This window comes from Crinia signifera, chromosome 5 (genome assembly GCF_055691185.1).
Source record: "Crinia signifera chromosome 5, ASM5569118v1, whole genome shotgun sequence".
NCBI classification, from domain to species: domain Eukaryota; kingdom Metazoa; phylum Chordata; class Amphibia; order Anura; family Myobatrachidae; genus Crinia; species Crinia signifera.
In genome coordinates this window covers 249,668,451-249,681,048 of record NC_139221.1, presented here as the reverse complement: position 1 = coordinate 249,681,048, position 12,598 = coordinate 249,668,451, and the positions used below count along the sequence as shown (strand labels likewise).

The 12,598-nt window shown below is 38.8% G+C and overlaps 1 protein-coding gene across 3 annotated transcripts in view; it reads left to right on the top strand.

Annotated features, from left to right (window-relative positions):
• The window catches only part of WDR37 (WD repeat domain 37), a 98,783-nt gene extending 89,423 nt beyond the window's left edge, over positions 1 to 9,360 (top strand). For 2 of the 3 annotated variants that reach the window (XM_083188802.1, XM_083188800.1), the window contains exons 13-14: positions 1,953 to 2,067; positions 3,079 to 9,360. In XM_083188802.1, coding sequence (XP_083044928.1) covers positions 1,953 to 2,067; positions 3,079 to 3,210 — 247 coding nt within the window. In that variant the 3' untranslated portion in view covers positions 3,211 to 9,360. The remainder of the gene's footprint in view (positions 1 to 1,952; positions 2,068 to 3,078) is intronic. The other variant, XM_083188803.1, reaches the window with a different exon arrangement.
• Positions 9,361 to 12,598: the final 3,238 nt, after the last annotated feature.

The following is a 12,598-nucleotide window of genomic DNA, read 5'->3' as shown; positions in this document are numbered from 1 at the left end:
TAGGTTTTCCATTTATCACTAGAGCTTGAGATAACTTGACTGCTCAGCATTTGTTAGAAGTTTTTCATCTATTCGTTACACTAACGTGATTAAGTTACATCCCAATTGTTATCTCTGTAAATAAGTTAAGAATAAAAGAAATGCTAAATTGCAGCCACTAGAAGGTAATTCTCTTCCCGAGCGGCATACTTTTAATCCAGTAAATTATATTAGTTTCCCACTTCTGTAACGATACCCTGGTCCTTATTCTGATCGTTCCATGGATTGCTTACTTTTGAGACCTGTGCAGCTTTTGTACACAGCCTGTTAAATCAGTCAGTACCTTTTTACTTTGCTGCAATGTTGTTAGGAGTAGAATATATAGTGGTGACACATCAGGGTTTGTTTTGTTTTTTTTTAAGTAAAAGTGGCACCATTTTTTTAAACTGTTCTTTTAAATTATTTTCAAAGATTTCCTTCTTCCCTTTACATTTTTTTTATGGTTTATCGAGAATTACCAATTACATGAAATAATGGTAACATGATTTAGAGGTAGCTAGATTTCAATTGCAGGATAAGCCTGTAGAAACCATTAATGCAGCAATTCCGACTGTCAATTTGGTCGCAAAGTGGTCACAAATTGCTGCATATGTATGCACCTCACACCTGCCAAACCTGATCAACATTTTATCAGGATCATTTAAATCAGGCATGTCCAACCTGCGGCCCTCCAGATGTGCTAAAACTACACATCCCAGCATGCATTGCCATCATTCTAGCATTCCCTAATAGCCAAATTGTGACAAGGCATGCTGGGATGTGTAGTTTTAGCACATCTGGAGGGCCGCAGGTTGGACATGCCTGATTTAAATCAATGTTTTCCAAACGCAGTCCTCAAAGACCTCTAGCAGTCCAGGTTTTAAAGATATTTATGCTTGAGTACAGGTGTCTAAATTAGTAACTAAGTTTTTAATTTTAACTATCTGTGTTCAAACATGGATGCTATTAAAAATGCACAATGAAGCTGGCGTTGGATAAGGAAAATGTAAACGATGCTTGGGATGAATAGGATATACTGTTGGCTAATGACGCTATTCTAAAATGTCCTCATTCAGCTTTTCTAATGGGCACAACTCGCATAGAGTTTTTGACGCATAGATGTTAGTGTCATCGGTGATAGAAATAGGATTTTGGAGTTTTTTGTTGTGCTTTAGTTGAAAACCGTTACTGAGATTAGATTGCTTATCTATTTTATACAGTGTATGCATTGTGTGATCACTGCTTTAATAATGTGCTATTCCTTGATTTTAAATTATTTTTTTTTTTTTATAATTGATAAACAGACTATTTAATTACGTTTCTCAGTTTTAATGCATATGTTTTTATTTAGTTTTATGTTTTCTTAATCTGAGAAGATCTATAGGCCTCAATTTCCTTCAATTTCAAATGGCCACTAAATGCATTGAGTGGAAAGATGCACCGGAACACAAGCCACAAGCACCTTTTGATTGACCTTCAGTGGCCTCCCAAGTGCAAGATAAAAACTTGCTTAAGAATCCAATATACAGATGGAGCCACCATCAGCCAGCCTGCCCGATTGGCAGATTTCATGTGTTGGCGCGGACTGGCTGACTGGGATGCACAAGCATCTCGCTCACTCGCACGTCTCTGTCAGCAAAATGACAGGGAAGTGTTTCTATGGAGCAAATGGCAGAGGCACAACTAGAATGTTCTGGAATGTAACAAAACTTTAGTCATTCTGTAGTCTGTTGAAACTTGTGTACTATTGTTTTATATGCTTGTTTGTAAATACATGGATAATGTGATAGTGTTTATAAAGTCAACATTACGGTGGGCAACTGCCTCTACAGTTACGGATTACTTTCCCTTCCCTTAAGAATATTGGTGCATCCATTGTTTTACACCAAAAATGTCCGTATTTTGCATTTTTGATGGTTTAATATCTTTTTTAGGATTAGCGTGTCTGTCAGCCAAAGGATCATCGCCCTACCACATGACAACAGACAGGTTCGATTATTCGATATGTCTGGAGTACGATTAGCACGTCTCCCTCGAAGCAACAGACAGGTGAGTGGGGTGGGAATTTGCCTGGCAGCACTTATAAGGAACCATTGGACATTATTATTATGTATTAAGCCTGATGAAGTGGAAGTTGATAACGCAGCAGTCAGCTCTGTCATATTTCAAACCCAGTAATAGTACAGTACTGGCTTTTTTTAGTGCCTTCCTATAACAAATAGTGGTTTGAAGACAATGGGGCAGATGTATGACTGTGCGCTTTGGGCACTGATACTGCTTCTCCCCCATGTATGAAGGAGCCGGGGTGAGGTAAATTACAGGGGCGCCCCTGTCCATATCAGGGCTGCTATCTAAATGATAGCAGGCCAAATGTATGAAAAGTCAGCACCGCTGACCGTTCTGCCTGCTGCTATCGGCTTTGCCAGCAGCAGGCTGGCGAAGCCATATTTCAACAGCAGGGACAGTGCTGTCCCTGCCGTTGGCTCTGGGCTGCGCTGGATTAGTAGCGAGATCCCACGGATGCCCACTCCAGCTGGTGGGGGGGGGGGATCACTCCCCCACTTCGGCAGGCAAAATGTTAATACATCTTGTTGATGTCCCTTCCTGCTTCTGCTCCAATGTGTCCTTATGCACTGATAGCCCTTTTCTCTCGGTCTCCTCCCTCCGCCAGGACAGAAGTATTTCTTACTTAAAATTTGCATCTTTGCACAAACAAAACAACTGTCAGACAATACTACATTTGCTAGGTTACACTGATTCATGTGCGATATTTACAGATCTGTGTGCAAGTCAATCTGACATTCTATAGCATGGGCTCTGATACATCGGACGCGGCTTTTTCTTACAAGAAGTTCTTTTGTGTTTCATCTGAGATGTGCGCGTTTAAAACTAATTTCTGTAAGTGGTGTTTCTCTGCAATGCAAATAAGACACCATGTAAAGAAAACTATACTACACAACTCCTCTTGGAGCATCTCCATCTTGTCACACATAAACTACGTTACCCATATTATTATTATTATTATTGCAGCATAACAATGGTTTTTGGGTAATATTTCAGGGCCACCGTAGAATGGTCTGCTGCTCAGCTTGGAGTGAGGATCACCCTACATGCAACCTCTTCACTTGCGGCTTCGATCGCCAGGCCATAGGATGGAACATAAACATCCCTGCTCTGCTGCAAGAAAAATAAACTGAAGGTTATGAAGAAATTCTATATATATTGGGAGTTCTGTGTTTTTAACATGAACATGGTTTTCTTCTTGCAGGCACTAGCCTGTCGTCATTGTGAGATCCCAGACATGAGTGCTTTGTATAGGTGTTCTCATTCCCTCAATCTGCATGATGATTCTGAGGAAAACTAGAAATAGGAGAGTCCTTTTTCTTAGATCGTTTTATTAAAGACATATTTCATTCGGGAAACCCATCAGTGAAAAGCTGAGTGACTTTTGTCGCCCGGAGCACAGAGTCTTGCTTGTCTTCTGTTATCCAAGTAGATGAGCAGTCGGGCATTACATTTCTGTAAAATAAATGTGAATCTCGTATAATTGTTGTGAAGGATGTAATAGTCTGTTCCATTTATACATAGGCAGATTTACCTCCTGTATAAAGTAAAAAAATACTTATAAAAACACAAAAAGTAAATTATAAACTGTTACAGAAATAAACAGAGTGGATTCCACTCACTGCATAGTTCAACATTAAAGAATGTCTTAAGGCATTCGCTGATTCTGGTATTATTAGTCTGTTTTGACTCGAGTTTCAGCATTTTACCTTTTTTTTTAAGGATTTTTTTTTTGTATATTTTAGTTTTTTGCGTATTTGAAATAAGTTGTTGAGCCAGAATTGTAATCCTTTTTTTTAAAGCAGTTTTGAACATAGTATTAAAATAACTGTTCTGCTGCTGTGGTAAGCTGGGCCGGGTGGAATATGTAGTGCCACTGGTTACCCAAGTCTAGTCTAGAGTTTAAAAATTATGTTCTCTTGAAAACCTTTTTGAAGTTGGTAGTATTAGAGGTTGTCCAAGTTCAGTTTAGAGTAAAAATGATAATATCTCATGTGCCTGTTCTTCTGCAAATTGGAATCAGGCACACAATGTGAGTTTCAATCACCAAAATATTAAAGCAGATTTAAAGCACTTTAGCTATGAGATGCAGTTATGAACAATTTGTAACACTCTCGAATAGCATTTTCACTAACCGTGAGATGACCTTGTTAGGCTTTGACAACACTTAAAGCAATTTCCAAAAATAAAAAGGGCTTTGACAGTTTTTTTCTTATTCTTTTCGTCTATACGTTTTTTTTTTTTTTAGTTTTTTTCTTGAGTGATGACATACACCAGTTTGTAAATTTATTTTTCTATTTACATTTCAATGCAGTGTTGTTATCTTGTATTCTATAAAATGGTGTCATTGGCTTGGTGGTTCTCCTTGAAAGTGCATTCATATGCTAACAGCTAATAGTCTCCTGACTTTCGATTTAGATGATCACTAGAAATTGCATATTTGTATTGTTTGTAATGTAATAACACTCCACACACACACTCTAGTGATCTTACATGTTCTCTGAGAGACTTTTTTTTCCAGTTAAACAGAAAACCATAGCAAGGCTGTACAGGTTGAGTATCCCTTATCCAAATATCCCTTATTCATAGCTTCCCCCAAAAAAATTTTTGCTATAAGCACTATCTGTAACTGGCACTACTGGGGATATGATATGTAACTGGCACTAAATACGTGCAAGGAAATGATTGATTTGGCATTTAAATTCAGTGCCTGAGATAGGACACAAAACTTGTTTCACGCACAAATAAAATATGTGTGTATATTTCATGTGTTTGATGTGTTTAAACAACATAAATACAAGATACATCATTAAAATATAAAAATATTCTGAAATATGGAATAATCCATTATCAAATTCTTCTAGTCCCGAGTATTTTGGATAAGGGATACTCAACCTGTATATACAACCAAATAACAGCCCTTTTTGCAGTGTTCAATCATAATTTCAGTGCTGTGCATACTTTCCTATAAGTGTGCAGGTTTTTGTTCAAAGATAACTTTATTCATAAAGTTTATAAAGTCATGTGCAGTCCATCCGAGGCTTATTATTGGTTGAGCTTAAAACATGGCTCTTGGTTTGCAGGCTGTAAGTTCACCTTATACGTGCACACTTTTGCCTGCATAGATGAGCATCGATATTAAATATTTTGGTGCACTTAGTAGCCACAGAGATAGTACTGTAGCATATAGATCCCTTATGGTGTTATACCATAGTATTATAGTATTATTTTCTTTTTAGTGGAACCTATAAAACAGGTTACAGCTTCACCACATTTCTCTTCTTCACTGTTTTTTCACTTTTCAGGGGCGCTTGTTTGTGTGATATATATACAGCTCAATATATAGTTGTAGTCCAGTTACCGTGTACAACACTCTGGATTCCCAATAAATAACTTGCAACAATGCAGTAATATGACCTTTCTGAATTTTTGTAAGTTACGTATTGTGAATCCAGAGCACTGTACATGTTGATTGAACTAGATAGATAGATCAGGTGGCTGACGGCACTGTAAGACTTCATAGACTGATAAATAATTGGATACCAACATCCGCTAGTGTGGTAATGTGCATATTTCTGGCAAATCTGATGTATTGTCGCAACTGATCGCATAAGATGTCATATCGCATGTCCTTTTCTTTTGATTGTGATGCAAGGTGCGTTCCCATGCATCTTGCATCGCAATCGCAGATCTCGGTGGTTGCCGCAAGGATCAGATCTGTACACATGAATCGCATTCAATACATCATATGCAAAAGGCATACTATATATAGTGTGTGATCCAGCCACCCAGGATCTGCCTGGTGAGTTGGTGGGGTATCGCATGCGATACCTCCCACTAGTGGATGGAGGCCTTCACAGCAGAGAACATTCTCGAGAGGCGAATGAATAGTAATATAAATTTTAACTCATTTTCTTATTTCAATGGATTTTTTATGTAAAGGAAATCTGTTGTGGAATATGTATACAATTCTATAGTATATTCACGCAGATGTTTTACAAATTGCATTGGTTACATTGGTGAATAAAATTAATGCCTCGTACACCCGGTTTAATTTGTTCTATTTTTCTATTTGATTTTGCCTAATATAAGCAAAATCTAAACAAAATCAAATGGACATTGAACAGCTTTCAGCCACATTCAAAGCCGTTCCCAATGCGCGGCATCAAAACTGAATTGACAAATAGGCTTTGCAGGCAAGACCATATAGAACAGATCTGTACTATATAGTCATCCAAATCAAATGCGTTTTGCTTGCTATTAGATCCTGATTCAGATCAAATCGATCGGCAAGCAAAATGCATTTGGTCCCAATCAAATCTGGATTGAATTGCAAGCACCATGTTAACACCCCTTATGGCAAAAACACTTGGCCATCTAGTTTCCCTCCTTTTTAAGATGGTTATCGTTCTTATACAATTTCAAATAAATGACACAAGAATTATATTATAAGTGATCAATTTGAATATTTTTTCCCTGAGATGTGATCTATAGTTATTGTAGCTAAACTAGTTACCATGAGATTATAGTATATCACTTACCCATCTGGCATTTAGAAGTCATAGCTTGGAGATTTTTTTTAAACTGCACCAAGGGTTCAGGTTTTTTTTTAATGGCTGCTGTTAACAATGGCTTTATCTAATGTAGAAATATATATCTTCATAGCAAGAAAAGTTTCCTGCTTTCAATAGGCAAGCAACTGCAATGGTGAGCTAGCCAAATCAGAACTTTTTATGTTTAGATAAAATGTATTGCATTTGTTTGTTTAAAAGAACAGCATGACTGGAGTTATAATTTTTGGAGAAGCTGGCAAAACTGAGTGGACCAAATTGTCCATATGTGCCTTTCAATGACAACCAAACACCAAAATTGAAATGTATAAAACATTAACACTGATTCTTTCTGGCTTTCCACTGCAGAAATCTTAATGTGGGTTACACAATTCCTAATCCTCCGTTACAGACTGCTGTAAACAACCTTTCACATCTTTTAGGACTGCGCTGTCCTTTTCATACAAACAGAACATGCCTGTGGAGCTTGCTGTGATGTTGGTTCTGTTTCTTTGTGTTGTTCTACCATTTTTGTATACATTTTGTAGAGATACTTTCTGTGCACTCGAAGCGTTGTTTGCTAACTTTGCAAAGAGACTTTCTCTGAACCACAGTGATGCGCCATACAGTCCCTGCAAGCAAAGTCTGCCTTTCGTAAAGGGAAAAACATACAGTATGCTTGACCAGGTTCAGGGCATCATTACAGTGTCCAATTTTTATTTTATTTTCGTATAAAAGTTACTTAATAGGTAAGCTTTACGTAAACGTAAAAATATAGCTTTATTAGCACTTTCTTTTGAATCTGCTTGAAATTGGCAGTGATTGTACTACATTTTGGTAGCTTCGGTGTAGCCACATGTGTGAAGCTGTGTTATATGGCCGCACTGTGGAGGTGTTTGGTTTGTACTGATCCTTGAAGTACCAGAAAAATGTAGCATCATCTACAGTTCAGCTATCAGTGGGGCAATATAAGTAGTGTTCTAGGTGAAATGTGTGTGTTTAACTATATATGAGAGTTCCTGCTTTTGAAGTAGGTTTACAATATAATCACTTTTACAAATTAAGTAACCGAGATTGTGTGCTGTGTAAGCAATTCTTGTTTTGTGTGTTCATTCATCAGTTTTTGAAATGTAAACAGGTTTGAGCTTTATTTTAAGTGAATGGGTTTAGTACGTCCCCTTGCCGACTCGTAGTATATATACCAGAATAGATATTACCCATATGGGTGCGAAATTGCAGCTTGTACTGATGTCCGTCTAAGTTATTCTTTTGATTTATTCGCTCCTTGCGTTCTATGAGTTAACCAGTTTTCAAGCCAAACTCAATGTGCAAGGCTCGGATTCTTTTAACCTCTTGAGTGCCAACGTTGCTGTGAGTGGTCCTCAAAATGTCCACTAAAAATACCAGCATCGCTCACAGCGACTGTTATTTTTATATTAATAAATACAAATACAGCCTAGTCAATTCATTGACGTTTAATGAAATATTGCACCCAAAAAAGAAAAACATACGCCGTGAGCTGCCCGACCGTATTAACGGATATTTTGAAGATCTCTCACAGCAACGTTTGCACTCAAAGGGTTAATATTGTACTTGCCCATATGATTTTAAATCAAGGGGGCCTGCAAACTGCTGTCGCCTATAGTTTGTGTAAGTAAATGCTTACTACTAGATAAAATATCTTGGGGTAAGCGTAGAACTGTTACAATTATTATGTTCTTAGCGCCACTACTGCCTCTTAGTATTATTTTAGCTAAATGCAATCTGGGCCATTTCAAATAACCATTGCTATATATACAGTATAAGAATGTTTTATGTAAAATATTTCATACTTCAGAATATGAATAATGCATTTTGTAAGTGTATGTAGCACACAACAGAATGCTGTTCAACTTCAGAGGAGTTGTGTTTATGCAGAATAAATTGTCATCCTGGCTGAGAGAATAAACCCTACTGTACTTATATATACAATAGATTTTATTCTGAAACAAACTCTTCGTTTCGCTATTTGTAGTTTTTATTTTTTCCCTGCCTACATTTCTTGTTGTGTCAGAAGTAAAATATACCTTTCTGCCATTTGTCCACTGGATTTTGTACAGTTATAGGTTCCATCTACCTGAGCGGCTGGTCTAATTTTCTGCTTTCTAATGGAATGTATTATGGTCTGCAAAGACTATACACAGGTAAAAAAATCTCTAAAGACTGCATATTTTATATTACAATTGGCCTCTCCACTGTCCAGCAGATACGATTTGGTTTCTTCATCATTAGTCCGTTTCCATCACTTTTTGGATGAGATGTATCAAGCCATTGAGAGAGAAAATATCAACCAATCCGCATCTGTCATTTACAGCCCATTTTCTAAAAAGTTTGATACATTTCTCCCCAGAGTGCTCAATAAGGCCATTATTACCCAAATTTGCTTTAACGTTCTGAGCATATACAAGTCTAAATTAAGGGTTTTTTTGTTTGTTTTTTTATTTAATGAATACAAGTCTACAGATTATGGTCACAGAGGACTATAGAAATGTGGCTATATGCTCTATGTAATGTACAAATACATTTGCGAATAGAAATGGCATATATATTTTTTTTGTTTTATGAAAATATGTAAATGGCACATTTATTTGTATGTACTGTCCCATTTTAATTCACTGTGCTAAGCTTCATTTTGATGTGATAAAATTTTGGTTACATTTGTAAAATAAATATATATACATCTGTGGAACTCCATGTGTGCTGGCGAATGGTTTTTCTTGTGTCAAATGTTTTATGGTCGCTGCTCTTACAATATCAGTCATTCACAGCAGTGAATAAAGGGATGCAAAAACATCAAAATCTTGACGTCCTAAAGTGGCTTAGTTTTTGTTTTCCTACACAGTTTGTGTATATTGAACAATCTAGATGTTGGTTCTGATAAAAAATGATGTAGTAATCCACATACACCTATCCACTAATTCCACACACAGCTGTTTGATGTACCAGGGAATTTGCAGTGTAGCTGCTCCATGCCTTTTGATTATCAACCCTCCTATTGTCGGCCTAAGGCTTGGGTGGACTTTCCATTCCTGACCACCTTAACCATGTTAATGTATTTCATGTGTTGACCTAAGCCCTGATAGCGGTCGACCCAATATGTGTCAACCTAGCTCCCATATGCCTATATAACTTATGTCTTTTGCCTTTTTACACAGATTACAGGTTAGAAATGTAAAAAAAAAAATGTAAATCCTTGGTATGGTCTTATCTAGAATACAGTGTACAGTTCTAGGCACTACACCATAAAAAATGGAACTTGAAGAGCAACTTGAGTAAGGGTCTAGAGTTATTGGGTTATGAGGAAAGGCTAGCCAGGTTTAGTATGTTAACATTAGAAAAGAGGCATCTAAGAGAAGATATGATTTAAAATATACAAATACATTAAGAATCAATACATGGAACTTTCAGGTGAATGGTCTACCAAGAGTAGTAGTAGTACGTTTATTTATAATGCGCCGCAAAGTGTCCGCAGCGCCGTACATAGCAAAAAAAAAAAAAAATTACAAGGTAACGTACAGGGTGTGTTGAAAAATACAGTATGAATAGGGGTATAGCTGGTAGAACTAAAATCAGCATCAGTTCAGAAGTAGGTGTCAAAATTGTCGAGGAGACTGAAGATGAAGTAGAGGAAGGGAAGAACAGGACAGGAGCACCGGTGAAGTAAAGAGGTAGGGTGAGTACGTGAGGAAGGAGGACCCTACTCAAGATGCAGGGAAGTGATCTGGCTGGGCAGAAGGGTCAAGTAGGAAGCTGTCCCAGCGGTGTATGTGATATCTGTGGAGGGATCCCTGCAACGGTTGGGAACTAGTAGATCCCATCCGCTGCAGGGACCTCGCCACTGATATCACATACACCGCAGGGACCCGGCCGGATCACTTCCCTGATCCACAGCAGCACAACACACAACACACACACCCCCCCCCCCCCCCCCGCAGTGAAGATAACAAACCGCCCGCCGCCAGTGGCTGCCCCTGCATATATTGGCAGGTATTCAATGCCAGTGCGAGGGGGTTAAACTGCGGGGATCACAGAAAAACAGTGATTCTAGCAGTTTAACCCCCGCGCCGGCCGCTCGCACTATGCAACGTTCCGGGGGAATCCTCGCAGTCACAGAACGGCGAGGATTCCCCTAAACTGCGAGAGCCGAGGCTAGTGCAGCAAACTCGCTGTAATTGGCCTCGATTCTCGCAGTTTTTGGAGGCACATTCGCAAATTCCCCCTCGCTCAAAAAAACGAAGCGAGGGGGAATTTGCGTATGAGGGGGGTCAGTTGAATACTGACAGGGTGAGCGGTGACTGCGAGCAAAAAGTCCTGCTCGCAGTCACCGCTCGCCCACAGCATTGAATATATGCCATTGTTGCTGACACTTCTCTGCCTATTTGACCGCCGGGGATGGCTCAAAGTAAGGAGGACTGCTCTACTGAGGTGTGACACCGTGGCAGCGGCTTATCACAGAAAGCTGAGACTCTGCTGGTGTCAGGGATTACTGTTTTGGGACACATAAGAGCTTGAAGAAGTGTCATTATTATAGTAGTGCACAATTATATGTTTTATGCCTCACTGTCTCTATCCCTCGCTGTTCCTCTCTCTCCCCGTCACTGTCCCTCCTCTCTCTCCATCGCTGTCCCTCCTCTCTCCATCGCTGTCCTACAATTACTGTCACCCCATCGCTGTCACCTTCTCATCTGGTGCTGTCTCTCCTCTTTCTCTGGGGGGGTGCCTTTTAGTATTTTGCTATGGGGCCCATAAAGTGCTAGTTACGCCTCTGCTTGGGTTTGTATCAGATATGCGGTCGGGGAGCAGTGATGGTTTACGCTGCACCATTGTGTCGACCCTGTATCTAGAAACAGCCTGACAATACAGTAAAGCAATTGTTATTTATTTGTGCCCTTGTACCAGGATTTTTTTTTCCTGTTTTCCTCCTCTAAAAACTAGGTGCATCTTATGGAGCGAAAGATACGGTATGTATAATAGTGGACCCAGAGAGAAATTTGACATCCATTTTGGGTCAGTGTAGATTTTGGTTAGTGACTTCATCTGGGTTATTTACAAATATAAGCTATGCACAGCAGGAGATCACATATTAGTTCAAATTGATGGACTGTCTTTTTTAAAACATCAGCCACTATGTTGTAAAGGTGCTGTTATTGTGTACTTGTTGTTTATTTACAGCATTGCCTAATACAACTTAAGCCCAAAAAGCAGCTCTATTTATGTACGACTTTATGGAGCCGTTGCGGCCGGTCTGAAAAAGTCAGACACTTCCTGGTCTAAAAAGCACTAATGGTGCCCACACACAGTGAGATGTGTGCTAGATGCAAATTGAGCCAATGCAATGTGTGCTACATGATTTGGACTGTACACACTGTGATTTTGACTAAACTGCAATAGTATCTAGTACAATTACATGCGATGTAGTATAAAAATACCTCCATGCACGTACTATTGTGCCTTGCGATATTGACTATGCCGGAGAGTGTATCACAAGATAAAAATAAAATAAACATGGTGCATTTTGAACTAGACGCGATGCGATTTAATCTAAAAAGATAAATTTGCCTGGAATAATCTTGCCATGTGTGTGTGCACCATTAGAAGTCGGATTTGAATTGAAGCATTAAAGATGCATGCCATTACATTGGCTAAGATCCAGAAAAATCAGACATTATATCACCCAACTTGTTCTCGGACGCTAAAATGTCCCGTTACATGCCTATGTCTTTTTGGTACGATTTTAAGCCATTTAGGTCTCTGAATATTGTGACATAGGTAAACAGTATTTCTGCTTATTTTGACATAAGGAGGCTGTGTCTCTAACAACATGACACAGGCAAGATGTGCCTGCATATTATGACAGTCATATGAGGCTAGTTGTCACTTCATGATCGCATGGGGACGTTGTAGATCATGGTATTGGCAAGGTGTGT